Source organism: Siphateles boraxobius, unplaced genomic scaffold, assembly GCF_051911475.1.
Source record: "Siphateles boraxobius isolate OS27281-9 unplaced genomic scaffold, OSU_SipBor_1 19, whole genome shotgun sequence".
Taxonomy (NCBI): Eukaryota; Metazoa; Chordata; class Actinopteri; order Cypriniformes; family Leuciscidae; genus Siphateles; species Siphateles boraxobius.
In genome coordinates, this window is record NW_027508799.1 from 24799714 (window position 1) to 24818104 (window position 18391).

The 18391-nt window shown below is 37.9% G+C and overlaps 2 protein-coding genes across 4 annotated transcripts in view; both read right to left on the reverse strand.

Moving 5' to 3' along the window:
- Positions 1–13218, reverse strand: part of ube2h (ubiquitin-conjugating enzyme E2H (UBC8 homolog, yeast)) — a 35676-nt gene extending 22458 nt beyond the window's left edge. The window contains exon 1 of the mRNA XM_077234495.1: positions 12929–13218. Coding sequence (XP_077090610.1) covers positions 12929–12981 — 53 coding nt within the window. The 5' untranslated portion in view covers positions 12982–13218. The remainder of the gene's footprint in view (positions 1–12928) is intronic.
- Positions 13219–13578: 360 nt separating this feature from the next.
- zc3hc1 (zinc finger, C3HC-type containing 1) lies at positions 13579–18256 on the reverse strand. 3 transcript variants are annotated; one of them, XM_077234460.1, is made up of 11 exons: positions 18093–18256; positions 17532–17634; positions 16206–16356; positions 16038–16121; positions 15825–15952; positions 15595–15743; positions 15245–15497; positions 14888–15091; positions 14478–14690; positions 14320–14387; positions 13579–14191 (listed from the first exon to the last, which is right to left on the reverse strand). In XM_077234460.1, exons 1-11 carry the CDS (start codon positions 18224–18226, stop codon positions 14059–14061), a joined length of 1620 nt encoding a protein of 539 aa, XP_077090575.1. In that variant the 5' UTR covers positions 18227–18256; the 3' UTR covers positions 13579–14058. The 3 variants fall into 3 exon arrangements, with proteins under 3 accessions (XP_077090575.1, XP_077090577.1, XP_077090576.1); XM_077234461.1 differs by having other exon boundaries at positions 14177–14387; XM_077234462.1 differs by lacking the exons at positions 17532–17634; positions 18093–18256 and having other exon boundaries at positions 16206–16375.
- Positions 18257–18391: the final 135 nt, after the last annotated feature.

The following is an 18391-nucleotide window of genomic DNA, read 5'->3' on the forward strand; positions in this document are numbered from 1 at the left end:
ACAGTTGTTAGAAATCAAAATTTATATAAGGAGCGAGTGCTCGAACTCTATGCTCTTGGTTTCCAGTTTTAATTCATGTCAGCCCTGAATAAGCAAACATGCAATCATGTTGCGCTTGTTACATAGTGATCGGCTGAATGAATGCAAGTTTTGGGGGAAGTTTGCTAATAAAATATTTATTTGTATTTCTAGATTAAATGTTAAAGTTAAATTGTGTTTGAAAGTTGTAGACTAAATGGTTTTTAATGCACACCACCAGTAAAAAGAATGGATGTGGCAATGCTTATATACACTCCGTGTTTACTGTGATGTTTATAGTTTACATTTACATTTATTCATTTAGCAGACGCTTTTATCCCAAGCGACTTACAATTGCTATATTTCAGAGGTTGCACGCCACTGGAGCTGGACACTAAGGGTTAAGTGTCTCACTACCAGTCATCTTCAGTAAAGCACAACTCGGAGACTGCTTAACTTTAAAGTTAGCAAACTCGTTCAAACCATCTCAAAAATAGTGTTAACTAATAACAGCTGAGTTTCAGATTGGGACCCATTTAATAATTGAAAAAATAGAGAGTTATAAAGAATTTGTTTTAAAAAATAAAATAAAACCAAGAGCAACAACCAAAATATAGCCAATTATTAGTGATTGAGTGACATCTTAAAGAAAAGCATGGCTTTTATAAAGTCAATATATATGATTCAATTTAATGTAAAAATAGTAAAATCACACATACACAACATTGCTGCAATTAAATGTATATATATATTTTAACAATATTTACAATAAAAATCATAATTAATTTGAAATGAATTTATGATAATTAATTTGAAAATTAAAATTTTAATAGTTTGGAGCATGGAGACAACCAATAACGGATACATGTATCCTACATTGTCCTTTTATTCTGTTTACTTGGACCGCTGTGGAAGTGTTGATCATCACTGCTGGGTCAGAGTCCAGCTGACCTCTGGTATACATTGCCGAAATGGATCCTGACCTTAAATGCTGCATGCCATGCCCTCTAAATAAGGGAAGCAGTTGTACAATAGTGCTCAGGGCAGCGACATACGCGTGTGCCATTTCACAAAGACGCGCAAAGACCTCGAGTTTAAAGCCTGAACTGAACAGAATAATGCTTTCTGTTAGCAGTATTGGAGTACAAAGAGCTAAATGCAGTATATAGAATTCAGCCTGAACATATCAAGGATTTGAAGTCAAGTGGATTGCACTTATGCCCCTTTGGCTACAAAATGTACACAAAACACTTGATTACCTATGCCAAGGCGTAAGCGATATGACCAAAATCTTATATCACAATAGGAGTAATTTTATTACACGATAACAATATAAATCACAATATGATTATTTTTGCTTTAAATAAGGTTAAAAAAAACTCAAGCTTACTGAAGACAAGTAAACAGTGAACAAAGAACTAGGAACAAAGGAACCTATTACACGCATATAGGAAAACAAACTACTATAGATCAAAGACACAAATGAAATAGACCTACCTGAAAAACTTCAAGCACTGGAAATAAGAAATACTACATAAATTGTATAAATTAATGAAACGTGTATAAAAAAATGCATAGTCTTCACTATTTAAATTAAATATACATTAAATTGTATTAATTTACAAAAGTGATTTAGTCATGAGCAGTGAGATTTTCTCTTTTGTCATTTGATTAACATTAATGACACAGACAGCAGCAGGTTTATTAGGCTGCTGTCACTTTAAGACCAGCTGCACAAATTCAATATACCTGTGCGTTTTTTTTCAAATGGTTACATTCACTTAAGACAAAAGACTGTGTTTACTTGCAAAGACATGTTCACTTTGACCACACATTTAACCATTCAAACCTAATCAAGTGTCAAAAAGCACTCAGTTCAGTACTCATGTGCTCTATGAGCAGTGGCTTCTCGCTCTCAGACAGCGCTCAGAAGACCATCTCTCTGGCAGCGCACGCATATAGCGAAACAAGCTGTCTTTTGTGGCTTACTGTGCTCCAATGATTTAAAATTACTTGTTTAAAAATGCATGCAAATGATACGCTTTAGTGACCGCGAAGCGCAGCAACGTCACGTGAGCATAACCAAGATCAAAATATCTACCACTTGACACATTTTTACCGGTTAATCGTGTCTTTACAAATCCAATTTACATTACAAATAATGAACGATCGTAAGGCCTATTTGAAGAAAAATGCTATTGTTACAGAGACATCTTTGATGTGGTTTTGCATCAGTGTTGTTATTGTAAACTAAAACTATAAAAAATCTAATCTTACAAACAAATGAAAATGTTGCCTTGGCAACTAACTGAAATAATATTACTTTGATGTGAAGCTTTAAAACTTCTAAAACTAAAATAAATATAACAAAATGACTAAACCTCAAATTAAAATTGAAAATCCAAAAATAAAAGCTTATTCAAAACATTAATATATACTATAATACTCATATTCTTTATATATAAAAATCTTGCATTTGATTTTCCATTTTGTAACCTCGAGGACAGGAAATGACATCACGGAACCTGACATGGCTCATGTATTTCTGCAGTTAAAATGGTTTCAGATGTGCATGTCTGTAGCAATACCCTCTTGCAGAAATCACGGGACCCGACATACCTTCACTTTTAATCTAATACCAGAAACTGACTTTATTACCATTCTGATGTCCACTTATATTGTTTACTGCAGAATAAATGACCTGAAATGGCAGGTTACTTTTTTCTAAAGGCCATTTTCAAACTAACCACACACATTTTGGTCTCCATCTAAAAATCAAACAATTTATAATAAATCTTAAAAACACAATCTTATAGAAACAAAGAAAACACTACAAAATGCCATAAACCCATTTAGCATTTCAACAATCACATATTGGCACAGCGTCAAGGTTGAGCGGCCCATGATTTGCTGGCATGTTGAAGTGAAGAATTCTAATCTACTCTAGAGGAGGATCAAAATCTGTTTTGATTTTACTCCGTACGAAAGCAGCTAACCTCCCTTCCGACATCACAAGTTTCTTATTCCGAGAGGAATGCTGCAATCTGAAGCGCTCCGTTAGGATGAAAACTCTGATCCCAGAGGCCTGAACATAGTCGGTGAATAAATACTGATGGAGCAAAAGAGACGGGGAAAGAAAAGCCTTAGCACACTTAACATATCAATGCCTGTCGCAACCCACAGTTCAAAGGCAGTGAAATCCAAATGGAAATGCCCTCTTGAATAAAACTTAAACCTGACTGTCAAGCATGACCATAGAATATTTATTGGCATACAGTGTACAGGTCAAATGCATTTCCACAAAGACCAAAAAATTAAGCACGATTTGTACTTTCAGTGAGAAAATGCTAATGCACCCAGCAGGAAAGTGGTAACCAGTTTCCATGGGAGCCAAAATGACATAGGCTAACAAACTGTAATGTATGCAACAACTTCTAAACAGTTTTGACTTCAAGTAACCATATATTTCATACTAAAAATAAGGCCATAAAGTTAGAGGCATTACAAGGCTGCACAGCTATTATGAGTTACAGAATCTCCTGTGAGAGATCTTGATCTCTTTCCTGCTCACATAGGGGCCAGCTCCTGAGAACACACAAACCAGCCAAACACACGCCGCCTCTTGCCAGAATCACATCCTGCAGCCAAGTGGACCCTGCTCTCATTTCCATAGACAAGCAGCAACAAAATAAGAATGCCACAATGAGCTTTCATTAATGTTAGTCTGCATGTAATCCAACCCTTATGATAATGAAGCTACTAAAAATGTTAATTTTGTCCCTTGGCACACTGACCTGAATTGCATTTAGTACTGTTCTAAAGTATTTTGTTTTTTACACTAACTCTTTTCCCCAAAAACTGGGCTTCAAAAATATTAAATAAATAATAAATGTATTTTATTATTATTAATTATTTTTACAATTATTTTTAACACATATATGTGTGTGATTAATTCAAATAATGTGCATATTGTGTTAAAACATTGCTATTACAATTTTAAATCAACTGACAGCCTATTACATATTTTTATAATCAAGCAGGAATAACTTTTCCTTGTCTCTTTCACAATAAGAGAGTAGCTTGCATCTTCATCTATACTTCAATTTCTTACAAAATCTATTTTTTTCTGGCTTTTTCAAACAGGGTTCTGTGGGTTACAAAGGGAAGGGTCCATCAGCATGCAACACACCATGGCTCAAACAACCATATCACCTAAAACATCCTGCAGTGACATGATAAAGAGCATGTGCACTCAGCTGATTACACCACAACTCGTATAAATGCAATACTTCAAACTTCTCCATCAAAAAAGGTCACCTGACATCTACAAACGATAGTTATACATTAGTAGACCAAGACAGTCTAATATAGGTCACAAAGATATTCATATACATCAAAGCTAATCTGATTATCTAGTTTCACAGCAGTGATTACATCCGTTTATCTGCTGCATTTAGATTTGATCAAAACAGAAAATTGTTGTGCGTTTTGGACCGTTATAAAAATGGCTATTCGTCTATTCTCAAAAGGGAAAAAATGCACACATGTGGCACAGCCCCAATCATCAGACAAAGAGAGGAACTTCAGTCCATCTGTTTTTCAGCCTGAGGTTGGCCATGCGTGCAGGAAACTGCAGTGTTATTGTGGGATTACAGAGGGCCTCAAATCTCCCACTGTCAAGAGGCAGACACATCCACGACCCGACCCATTTGCCCTCCCTGTCCGTCAAACCCACTGTAACAGAAACAATCCTTGCCAGTCAATAATCTCATCTATATTTAGAATCTTGTACATAAATTAAGCTCATATACAGAAACCCAGGGAAACATTTAGTAAAGCCACAATAATTATATACATTTGACATAGAAACTGAAATAAAAAAGAGATTGCATACAAAGACGAAAATTTTCTTAATTTCCATACCTGCACTGCTCATTCGAGGAGCACTACAGGAGCCGTTTAGCAGGATGTTCAGGCTACTGTTTTCCATACAACAGAAAATGGATGGCTAATCAGATCGGCAAGCTCCATCATAAAGATAATAAATAAATACTATTGCATAAATATAAAAAAAATCATTATAAACACTATGAAATAGATAAGTACTCTCAAAGTTTCCTTAAAGTTACACTAGTATGTAACTTTTGGCACTCTAGCGGTTAATAAATAAAACTTCATACGTCTTGCAGAAGAACATTGCAGCCGCACTAGCCGGAGCCGGAGCTACTTCTCTCAGTTTATGTCTATGAGAGTCACGCTAGTACTGAGCTATTCCGCAACGGTTTACATCCCGCTAGGTCTAAAATAGTCAGAATATATAAACTTGTTATAGGCGTACTGTAGTGATTCAGGATAAGACGACGGATTCATGATGTACTCGCTCATATACATTTTGAACAAAAAAAAGTTACATTATGTACCTTTAAGCCATATAACAGATAGCAAATTAAATATCTTATTTTTGCATTTACAATTTATTTTATTGGCTTTATCCAAAGTGACTTACAGTGCATTGAAGCCTGTGATGTTGATGTTGTTAGCCACATGTTCTACCAGTTGAGCTGCAGGAAATATCCATGCTTGGTAAACCTGACACCAAGTGTCATCCCTTCTGAGTCATTTCAGTTACATACTCGCAACATACGCACATTATAACAGCAAAAACAGATGAGAATGATGAGGAATATCTTCCTTTAGCAAACAAAGAGGCAATAACACAGCAGCAGTGCACTCCTAAGACTCCATGGGAATATGAATGCAGGCTGGGGAAGGCAGGATGTCAGCTCACGCACAAAAGGACCCGATCGCACTAGATAAAGCCCTCAATTGGTCTTACACACCGGGGCTTTTGCCTCAGCACCATGGGGATCCGATACATTCCACTAAACACAAGGGGGCATTTCTAATGTCGCTGGTTTTTCCTTTACAGTGCTGGCAAGGGCCCCGGAAAACTTTCGCCGCTCTCTGCATTTTTTCTCGAATTAGCGGAGCCGAACAATGGATGCTGGTACACTACGAATCCCCCTCCCCCTCGCCGCCACATACATGGCGCTGAAATGTTATGACAAACCTTCAGGCTGACAACAAGACGGAGACTTCGAACCAAGGAAAAGCACAGCTTTGGTATTCAACCGGCAGCCTTACGGGGGAATTCATACCTCTGAGCTCACTACCATTAACAAATGCTGTTTACAAACAGCAATGCCTGCGCTTTTTTTAAAAGGTGGGGTTGCATAATCATCTTCGTTAGAGTCTAACAGTCAATCTCTTTATTTTTTCCTGTGTAAAATCGCTTATGTGGCCTTCGTTTGCTCGTCTAAAGCCTTGTTGGCAGTCAAACAAGTGGATAGAAACACAAAGCATTCCTGAAGTGGTCTTGCTTTCCGTTTTATAATCCTCTACTTGATTCTTAGTAGTCAAGATTAAACAAGGACGACTCAATGGGAACACCTAGATTTTTTTCTTTAAGATGTAGATGTGTTTGCATAATCAAAGAATATGAAGCAGTGCCAGTGCCCATCATGCCGACTATAAAATAGGCCCTAAATGCTCTCTTATTTGTCAAAAAAAGCTCACAGTGGAAGAAAGTTTACAGTAATCCAGCATCGAAGTCCCTTGATTAATCAACCAACGAGTTGTGCAAGAAAATAGCAGTTAGAAATAGCAGAAATTTCATTCAGCAGGCAGAAGTCATATTTCCCATGATAAATTATGTTCGTAGCATAAATGGTGTGCAATAGTTTAGTGGTGTTTTATCAATTATTTTTTAAAGCTAGGTCAAATTTCAAGAGCAAAGAAATTCAATTGACTTTTCAATTGGTCAAAATGAAAAACGTGAAAAAAAATGTCCAGACTTATTGCTGAAGATTTCATAATGACAAATCATTAGACTCACTAGGTAAACTGACCTTGCTAACTATTGATGCATTTCAAAGGCAAAGAAATCAGTATGAAACGAGCACTTCGGTTACAGTTGGTCCAGCTAATTAGATCAAGACGTGGTTTGGCAATGTGAGAAAAAAGCAAGAACCACTAGAGCTCAGTCCACACTGATTAAATCAGGAGGTCTTTGAGTTCCAGATTAATATATTCAAAAAACCTAAATCCCTCAGTGAACAGACGATAAGCTAAATGAGAAGTGCAACTGATGTTACACAACATATTGACATTATGCTATTGCATGCTGCCCAGTCAAAGCCAACAGGCAGCTCTGACCTGTTCGAGCATGTTTCAGAAGTATCTGGTGATGTCAAAGACGGGTCATCATCTCTCTCTCTCTCAAGCTTAGGAAGTGCTTAAGGCAGCTCTGCACGGCGAGGTCATTCTAACATTCATTTTGTGAATTCCCAGTTGAGCGTGCTCCAGATCCACAGCTCTCTGGTGCCTGTAGCAAATTACCAAGTGTGGATCGTGGAGTCAGATCATAACAACTCTCTTTAAACGGCCCTGCTAATTGCCTTTCATAAGGTAGCGTGCATTTCCGGTTATGTCAGAAGGATACTGCGGAAAACAATAGTTATGCATGGAAAACTCCACATCCCAGTTGCAAACACTTGTCCCAAGCAACAGGAGGGACTCTGGAAACCTGCTCCCAGTTGTCACGTGTCTGTCGGTTTCCCCTTAAGGGAACAGTATTTAAGTTGTGTTTTCTCATGGCTGTCAGTGTGTATTTTGGGGGAGGGTGGGCGTCTTTGCATGTGTTTTGCAATGACAACAATTTGAGACAGTCCACCCACCATATTGTTTTAGAGCGGTCCCAGATCCCATGCACAGATCCAGTTCAGATCCTCACATGATTAAGATCAATTATGTAATTTCTGAGCCAAAAGTCACCAAAATCCATTGGTCAGCCTCAAACTTAAAGCCCATTCACACCAAGAACTAGTGTTTTGTGTTTTCGGTTGCAGTGATGAAGTTGACGATGCAGACTCGTCATCTCTACACACATGTATTTGCACATTTCATAACATAATCTTAGAATTTTTTTTCCATTTGAATCACTTAATTTAAAAATAGACAATTCAAGCTTTCGCTGGATGTATTTCTCTTCTCTGTGAGGGAAGTTCACGCTGAGTTTCGGTTTATTTTTTCACATGCTCAAGTTCAGAGAAACCAAGACAGCAGAAAGCGCATCCTGTTTGTTTTCTTTATTTTACAAAAGCACAACGTTTAGTTATTGTGAGTGCACGCAAATAAAATCACTCGGTTTCAAATTATGTATTAGGCTACTCTTGATGTAAGACCAAAAATGACGGAGTATTTTAAGTTACATGAAAGTGATCACGCGCCACCTCCATGTCATGCAGTAATCGTGCTTGCACACTCCGCACAAAAACTTGGATATGCACCTAATACTAGGCTAGCGCACATTTATCTAGGTTAATGTTAAAGGTTAAGCTTAAAGCGGCCATGTAATGTTGCTACTACTTACTTGATAAGCCATATTTAAGGTCGATGGGTGATATGCAAAGATTTGGATTTCCTGCCCAACATACTGTAATTAAGGACCCACCATTAAAGATCTATCCACGGACTGCGTGAGCTCACCAAAAGTTTTTTTTTCTTTGATTAGCTGACTAATACAATTTTTGGTCGACTAAGCCTCTTCTAGTTGACTAAAGATTAGTCGACTATTATATTTTCTAAATATAAAAGAATTGCAGAGTTCATACCACAACTATAAAGATAACGTTACAAAGAAACGTTTGAATATCGTTGGAATCACTTTCAGAACCATTTTTTTTCCAGATGATGAATGATTGAAACATTGACAGCCAATCAGAATTCATCCTGCTTTAAAGAGCTTGAGAAGATAAAGTGGTGGATGACAAAACTGAAGCGCGCACACAGAACGATATCGGCCGCTGGTGTGTACGCTAATATAATTATCGTTAGTTATCTTTATTGTTATCGTTCTTGGTGTGAACGGGCCTTTACACCATTGGTTGAGCCAATATTGTGTTGGAATTAGTGGTCGACCAATATTGGTTTATTGATGGCCGATGTCGATGCCGATATCTTCGAGAGCAGGGTGGCCAATGTATATACATACACACATACACTTTATATTTTAATCAATATATAAATTAGAAAACAAATCTTTAAAATAAACATTTTTTCTGTAACTCATTTTTAACAGCTTATACTTTAGATAGCAACTTCTTGAATCTGCAATCCTATTACAGTATTTTTCACAAATAAAGTAATTCTTTAAAAATGAATTGTGAAAAGTGAATAAAAAGGAAGTAAACTCTGTAACAGGGCACTCGGTAATCTGGTAATTTTGTGCGCACTGGTAATCATATTTTTTCAAATAAGACAAAGTAACGCTAATTTTACATACAGGATACAGTGAAAACGATATGAATATGACACAGTGGGCAACTGGATATAGCACAGCATATTTTAAAATGAAGGATTTAAAGTTTTACGATGGCATTTCCTGTGAAGCTGATCTTATGTTCAAAGCATTCACTCAGTTCGCACAGACCGACCGTCACTCACAGTAACACGTTTACAAAGGCTACAAATGCACACTTCACAAGATATCACAGCTGGATTCGATTAAATCTGCAAGGTTTGTGAAATTAAATGTTTATTAGATATTCAGAGATTTATTTAAATGATGTAGATGCACATTTGCTGAATGTTGACGGTAAATGAGAAAGTATTTTAGCCTGATTGTTTGCCTTTTCTGTTACAAATAATATAAAAGCAAACGCCTTACTTTTACGCATACCAGTTCTGTCTAAAAAAAGTATTAGATATGACTGACAGAGATCGTAAACTAATGAAGATGGAGAATGTGAGTGAGTGTTGTGTGATCAGGCGCTGCCATTCTCTTCTCAGGCGCTGGTGTTCTCAGCGCCACCCGTCAAAATAAAAGTCCCGCTTCCAATACATCGGCCAATCAGAAAAAACTTATCGGCCAATGCCGATATTTTAAAAATGCCAAATATTGGCCGATATATCGGCCTTGGCCACTAGTTGGAATCCACTAAGAAAATTAATGTTTGGATAGTGCACAACAGCCTATGGATGGCCTAGTTATCATCGTCTCCTATGCTAACTTAATAAGAAGATAAATAAATAAATAAATACACACCCTTCACCAATTAGGTAAAACAAATGCTAAACAATAAAGTTACTGTTAATTTTTCCAGACATTCTGGACAATTACTGTGGTCATGTTTTTCTAATCAAAGGTTTGTGGGATCCAGCTGACCAAAATAATAAAGGAAGGTAAATTTCATCATTACTGTATTTTGACTGTACACGCATAGTCCACCTCCGAACTTCTTTTAATTTCTTTAAAAATAAACATTTAGGTCACACTTGCCACCTGCTTGAAAGGCTCAAAAAAGTTGCCCCTGCCATCAGCTGTTTTCAGTAATTAAGTCCATTCACCTTTAACCTCCAGTCCTCCACCCGTGACCCTTGAAGTGTGAATTTTCTGCACCGCTAGATAACAACAGTAAACAGGTTTCCGAACCATTGTCTGCTACTGGTTGATAAACAGATGGCCCCGCCCCCAAACTCAAGCTATGGAGTGCAACAGTGCCCATCCACTTTTTCAGCAGCCTTGTTTCCTAAAGTATTTTTCACATTGGGTTTTTATTTTTTTAAAGTCTTCATTTGAGAGATATAAGCCATGAAACGGACCAACCACCATACGAGGTGAATCACATTACAAACTTTGATCTGAATCAAAAATTAATTTTAAAAAACAAGCAAAAAGACAAAGACTACATGCTTAACACCCTAAATGAGTAAAAGAACCACAATCCCAAGAACTATTACAACTGACAACCAACATAAAAACTATGTTTTTCATGTCCAATCTATATTTAAATGTAAAATCAGACTATAAATTCACAGTTCTTCATGGGAGTGGGCGGTTCTTTAGGCATTATTTGCTTGTTTTGATTATCTGATTGTAGGAGATTTATCAGCAAAATTTTGGACAACGCAGTTTTTCACCAAAAATTACACTTTTAAACATTTATTTATTTATTTATTTATTTAAAAAGTTGAAATAATGCAAACTGGTGGCTTCAACAAAACCATACACCATTAACAACATTGTAGTTCACAATAGGTCAGTCTTTAAAGGTTTATCATTAAAAATCAATTCTCCTATGGAGAAAATGCATGGGATTTCTTCTTTCGGAAACTGACTGTTGAACTATGTTGGTTGAACTAATGATGTGTGTGTGGGGCCACTTAAACACACTTTTAAGATAAAGCAACCTAATAAAAGATTACAGATAAATATAACTGCATAATATAGTGGAAGAGAAGAAAGTAATTTAACATTGGGGGGGGGGGGATTACACACTTGAGCTTTAACTAAGAAATACTGTCAGGCAACTCACTGTTTAATCCCACCTACTTGCAGTTTCCGGGTAGTAACAGAGTGGCCAATCATAAGGCTAGTTCCTACAGCTCGAGACAAAAACATAACGAGACAATCCCAGAGCCTTTCAGGAGTTTACACTGTCCCAAAGAGTGTTTCATAATTTCCTTTTAATGTGCAGACGTCATAATCCTACGCAAGACAGAAATTAAACGGCACAAACTAAACAGATCGCAAGGACAGTCAGAAGCAAGGAAACTTTCCTGATCTTTAAAACAAACAAATCTGCGGGTTTCTTTTGTTTCAAACGGCTTGACATAACTGCACTTCATAAATGATCAACCCAACGTTTCCAAAACCAACAGAACTGCGTGTTCTAGATGCTTAGATAGACAAAACACTCAACAAAACACACTGACAGCTCAGCCAACCCACATTACGAATAAAGGCATGGTAGCACACATAATAGCCACGGAACTCTTGAGCAAAAGAAGAAGAAAAACAACAACTCTACAAAACTTTTGCTGTGTCAATCACACCATATAAACTGGGATCAATTTGGACTAGTGACATAAAGACAAACATGCGCACCCAAGCACTGTAGCAACAACTTTAAAATCATACAAAAAAGGAAGATGGTAAATAGAGGCTTAATTTCATATCAAAACATTTAACCCCCAAAACGAGAACATTCGACCTTAACAAAAGCCAGAAAAACAAGATGGATCCTCCACGAAAGACAAAAACACATTCAGACAGGATTATAAAATAACGCTGAATTTGAAGTTTATGTCATTTCTGATGTTATTATTTAAAAAACATTTTAAAGCGTCTATATTTAAGTCAACAATATGTGCATAAACATCGCATTGTTTTCGTGTAATGCAAATAAATCCATACTAAAAGCTCTTGGAGGCCCACAAATGTCTATTCTGATTATAAAACTGCAACAAAAACAATCGACAAATAAATAAATAACTGGCTTGTGAGGTTGTGCTAGCTCGCTAGCAGGCCAAATGCATAGTAACGTTCACTATTTTGATCAAAAACACGTTTGGTTTTGTCAGATATCACATAAATATAGATATACGATTGATATCTATACAAATATGTGTTTAATTCCTGTGGATGTCAAGCGTTGGTGTGGATTTAAAAAGAAAAGCGATGACAAAACACTCAAAGGACACAGAGCAACATATCAGCTATAAATAATCCTCAACATTTCTGCCTTTGAACACTGACAACGAACAAATCCCGTCGAGAAAAATCTGATTTCTAGGATGAGTTATGTTATTAGAGAAATTAACGTCTAGAAATCTTGGCTTTGTTGCTGGCCGCACTGACAACCATCAAAACACTTTTGTTGTCAAAAGCTGATCACCATCCAATAAACCATTATACTGGCTTTGACAACTGTTTTTCAGACCAGAAGGGCGCCCCGAATGGTTTAAAAACAACAAGAAAAGCGTTTTCGGGCTGTTTTCGTGAATATCTGAGGTATTTTGACGGCTGTAGCTTTACAGTAATTCTGTTGTTTATATTTTTAAAGGATACAGTTTCACCACGTCGGTGTCCATTCGTCTTTTGCCCGGACTTGGAGACGACATCTTTATACACTCCTCTTTCAGATGACCGAAGTTCAAATCTTCTGCGACTGATTCCCGATCCCTTGGCCTCTACCGAAACTGTATATTTTTGCACATTGGCACACGGCAAGCTGTCGTTTCGAGTTGTTTTTCGCCCTCCACTTTCTGTCCGCAGCGGATAGCACTGGTAGTCCTCTGCCCGCACAGCTCTCTCTCTCACATCTATCTATCCCTCCGCCGATGACGTCATGTCTGCGCGACGAAAGGGGCCCCTCTTTCTATGCGGGGATTCGGGCTGTCATAAGGAGTGGACGATTCAAATTTGTAGTATATCTGTAAAATTGTAGTTTTTTTAGTCCACGATGACAGTTCGGGCACGGCCCCCTTTGTTATGATAACTGTTGTGCGCTATCGAACTTATTTTATGCACATATATTTGTCCTTTAACAGTTCCATTTTTAATGCATAATATTTCTAGTAAACAATTACAATACATTTCCCCCATTCTTTTAAAAAGGAACGTTACATTGCATTTTACAAGCATGTAAAAGCCATAAGAGTCAAAGGTTTTTGAAAAAAGTAGAATCCCTTTAAAACAACAATGAAAAATCATAGGTACATAGTGAAAACCAGCAAAAGTAATATGTTTATTTAGATTAGGCAGAGATGCCAAGAATTGCATGCATCATGGGCACTACAGGCAGCACTTACAGAGAAATTGATCCAAAAACAAAACCATTTACATTGGCACTCTTTTCTAAATATGGCATCTATTTCAGCTGGCATGTGGGTAAAAGATAAGGGATAAACATCTTTAAAAATGAGATTTAGCCCATTCACATTTATGGAAGTAAATATCATTTACCTACTTAAACAATGCAGAAAAATCCTTGGCTGATCTATAATCTGAACAACGTCCAGCGATGATACAACTAGCATGTCTTCCAGTGTAGATCTAGGAGCTTCACAAAAGCTTCCCTAAATTAGGCTAAAATCCTAAAGCCTGAGGTGGCGAGGACTATTTGGCAGTCCATGCAAGGTAAATTGCGCTGGCCACTGGTCTTTTGATGTTTGAATGTAGACACGACAGGCCCAGATTCAAAACAGTGTGTTAAAATTACAATTTCTGAGAAGAACTCTGCTGGGCTTTCCTGTTCCAAGGCAAGGTCTTTCAGCACAGGCTGCTTTGATCCGTGTGGATTTACTGTCCCTTTCCCAACCAAACCCAATACTGTAAACAAGACTCACATTATCAAGAAACAATCTGATATGAAAGTACTGTCACTATTACAAAGGACAGGGTACCACTAGAATAATGTCACCAGGGTTTCCCAGTCCACTTTCCAAAGTGCAACTTACTGGCTTGGGGAAGATACCTGCCACTGTCGGAATATCGAAAACACCCTTTTTGATTTGTCATGAGGACCCTAAATGAAAAAAAATGAAAAAACATTGTTAGAGTGATGAACAATTATTGTTAGCTTCAACTAAATAGTAGTTTCTCATATTTGGCTCACCTGAGATGGGCTGGCTCCTACTGGACTGAGGCTTCTTTTCATGGATAAAAACAGGGTGAGTGCTGCTTTCCAGCTTGGTTGAGGGAGTTCTGCCTCTGAGCCAACAAAGACAGAGCCATCTAGATTGCCCTCATCTTTTCCCACACTCACCCAAGGACACCAGTCTCGGTGTTGGGCTAGTGGGTCAAACACATTTCTGTGCATGGGCCCTTCCTATAAGAGATAAAACAAAACAGGCTTAGGCATTTAAAATGTGAAAACGTGATGGTTTAATCGAACTTGTAGGGTCATTAAAAACAAATATGCCATTAGGACATCAGGTTATGCAGATAAATAAAATGTATGTAATATATTACATTGTCCTTTAATAATAATAACAATAGCAATTTATACATAATAATAGTCCTTACAGAGCCACTGGCAGATGAGAGACGTGGGCGTTTTGTCTTTCGCTGTGGACTAGAGGGCACATCCGTGGCCAGGTTTTCTCCTTGACCCCTCCTGCGGGTCATTGGTCTCTTGCCCCTGGACAGAGGGCTTGGAAGCTCATCATGTGGGATAGGGGAGTCTCTGCTTCTGTTGCGAAGAACCAGTGGGGATGATGTAGTGTCCATCTATATGCACAAGACAGTGTTGACAATTTAGATGGTTGTGACTGAAGAACATCAAAGCAATATAATAGTCATTCCCAGTTGAGTTTATATGGAAAGTTTAAAGTCTTAAAGTTTAACTCAAGACAAACTAATGTCAAAATGCAAAAGACTCACCTGTTCAGAGCGTGTGGAGTCTTGACTACGCAGCTTCATGCGACATGGAGTGGGTGATTGGGATGGTGAGGTGGGCGTCCCCTTTTCCCCACTTGTGCCTTGAGTTGGAGTCAAGGCAGTAGTAGATGTTGGAGACTGCGGAGGGTTTTCACCCTCTGAAACAGTCTCCATTTGATAGAAGTTCCACATCCCTACCTTTCTCATGCAGTACGAACAAGTGAGGATGGGCAGATTCATAATGTGTAGTGACGGGCTAAATGGAAACAAGGCATAGAATGACATAAAACCTGAATGTTCTGCAAGAAGTTTGCCATTGCTGAATCGTCAAAAGTTACTGATAGGATTTTTACCTGGATGCCCAACCACAAAGGGCTATGATGCATGCCGCCACCTGTACAGAGAGTGAATCTGATGAGACTTTAGAGGGAGAACCACCTTGCTTCACTTGCTCATCTTCAATCAGCTGTAGGAGGACACTTATAACATCTTCAGTTAAGGTCTGAGGAAAAAGAAAATCCAAAATGATGAATGTACAGAAAAATCCTTCATTGACTTCCCTTTAAAATATAAAGAATAATACCATGGCTTTGAGCTGCTCTGGTTTCATAGCAGGCAGCTGCTGTTCTAGAAAGCAAGCACTCTTGAAACGGTCTACAAAGGCACCGAGTAATATCGTAGGCTCATTAATAGGAACCATCCAGAAGCGATCTGCAACACAAACAACATTATTGATTAGCAATGATTGATTTAGATGTCAAAGAGACACAGACGACTAGTGAGCCTCTCAAAATACCTGGACATGGAAAATCTGGCCAGGAACAGAATTTCTCATGTTGCGTTTGAAGCTGCTGTAGCAACTCTGAAATTCTTCCTTCATCTAAAAAAAGTGAAAGAAAATAATTGAATGTGTGCAGATACAAAATATAGCTTCGCTCTATAATAAAAACAGAGCAAAACTTACATTTCTGGAAGTCCAAGGTTGCTTGGATTGATGCACAGAGAAAAGCCTGGCAACTAGAACACCTTAACATATCACAGTCTACATTGATCCAGCCGTACCGTGCACATCTCAGCGGCGAGAGCACACGGGGCTTTCCGGCCCATTTCAAACAGTGCTTAGGTTAAGGACTTTTTTTTGCAAAGGCAATGAATGAAACCAAATTTGTGATCGTATTTTTTTTTCTTTCATATTTTCATATAAAGGACAGGACATTATTAATAAACTGCATGCAATATTCCATAAAAGAAAAATAAGAACTGTCAATTCTGATTTCATGGTGACTAAGTCTGTCAGGTTTTAAAGATCTTTTCATTCAGACTAATCAAACAACTAGACGTGTAATACATACAACATCTTGAAATCAATCAAGGGTTAATGAAAAGTCCAACAACTGAGTTGATTAGTCTAAAACAGACATGTAATTTAAAGGGATAGTTCACCCAAAAATTAAAATTCTGTCAGTATTTACTCACCCTCATGTTGTTCCAACCCCTTTAAGACCTTCGTTCATCTTCAGAACACGAATTAAGATATTTTTGATTAAATCTGAGAGCTGGATCACTCCTCCATACTCCTCCATAGGCTTCTAAGGGATTCAACTTGCCTGCCTCGAAAAGTTATTACAGACATTGTTAAAATAGTCCAAGTGACTACAGTGGCTCAATCTTAAGTTTATCAAACGACGAGAATACTTTTTATTTCAACTATTCATGTCCTTCTCTGTGGGCCTCGAGTCAGTTCACTAGTGTAAAAGCGTAGAGTTTCTGTTGTTGTACGTCACACCTATCACACACATTCAGCGTCTGCCCATAGTGAGCCTACGTGTGACGTAGCTCTACACTATTACACTAAGTTAACTGACTAGAGGCCAACAGAGAAGGAAATGTGTAGTTGAAATAAAGTTGTTATTTTTGTTTGTTTTTGCGCACAAAAAGTATTCTCGTTGTTTGATAAACTTAAGATTGAGCCACTGTAGACACTTGGACTATTTTAACTATATCTTTCATAACTTTTCGAGGCCGGCAAGTTTCAATCCTTTTGAAAGCCTATGGAGGAGTATGGAGGAGTGATCCAGCTCTCAGATTTCATCAAAAATATCTTAATTCGTGTTCCGAAGATGAACGAAGGTCTTACGGGGTTGAACAACATGAGGGTTAGTAAATACTGACAGAATTTTCATTATTGGGTGAACTACCTTTAATATGCAACAAAAACTGGCTGTTGCCTTCTCAAATCCAGCTTCAGGCACTGACCCTGATGTTTTTCCAGCGACATTCAAAAGGATATGGAGTAGGATTCTACTCTGTTGAAAAATGCTTCTTTGTTTGCTGCCTCACAAGGAGCCTTCCCAAGACCATTTGGAGACAGTGTGTTTGGATCCTGCTGCGAACTGAGATATGGAGAGAAAAATGAATCAACCTAGTGCTGTATTTTCCACACAAAAGTAAAACCCATGTGACTTCTTACAGGGAAAAAAAACATAACATCTTGAGATGTGATTTGGAACAAGGTGGTATACCAAGACCAGCTGTCAGGCTTTAAAAAAACAGTGTGCTACAGGTTGACAGGGACTCGTGTAACGTGGTTTGTTTCTAATCTAAGCTGGTGGTCTTTAGCTAGTTTGTTGATTTTGCAAAGATGGTCAAACAGTTTGTATCAGTTAAAGTCTATTTGGTACCATCTGCTACTATGTTTAAACAGACAGCTACCGGTTTAAGTTAAATTTTCCATCAGAGTTTTCAGTAAAAACTTATCCGATTGTCGAATTGCTCACCACCCCTGCCCTGCTTTCTTCCCGCAAATTCTCACTATTTTGTAACTTCTCACTCATTATAATGAAACTCTTACCAATTAAACACGTTGTCTTCTGAGGCTACGCCTTCGTTTAGAAGTTCTCGCACTTTCAGGGGAGACACAAGAGGAGATTTGCTTTGTTTTTCGCCGTTTTCTGGGCGATTTGCACGGCTGCCGAGCGCCGCCATGTTCGGTGTCTGTCTCTAAACACTCCCACTGCAAGATATCAATTATCAACATTTTTACACAGTTCCGCCCCATCCATTACAAAAGTGTAGTGTGGTAACCATTTAAGAAGCTTTCTGTCATTTTGCTAAATGTATTATTTTGATGACATTGGTTAACACCAAATT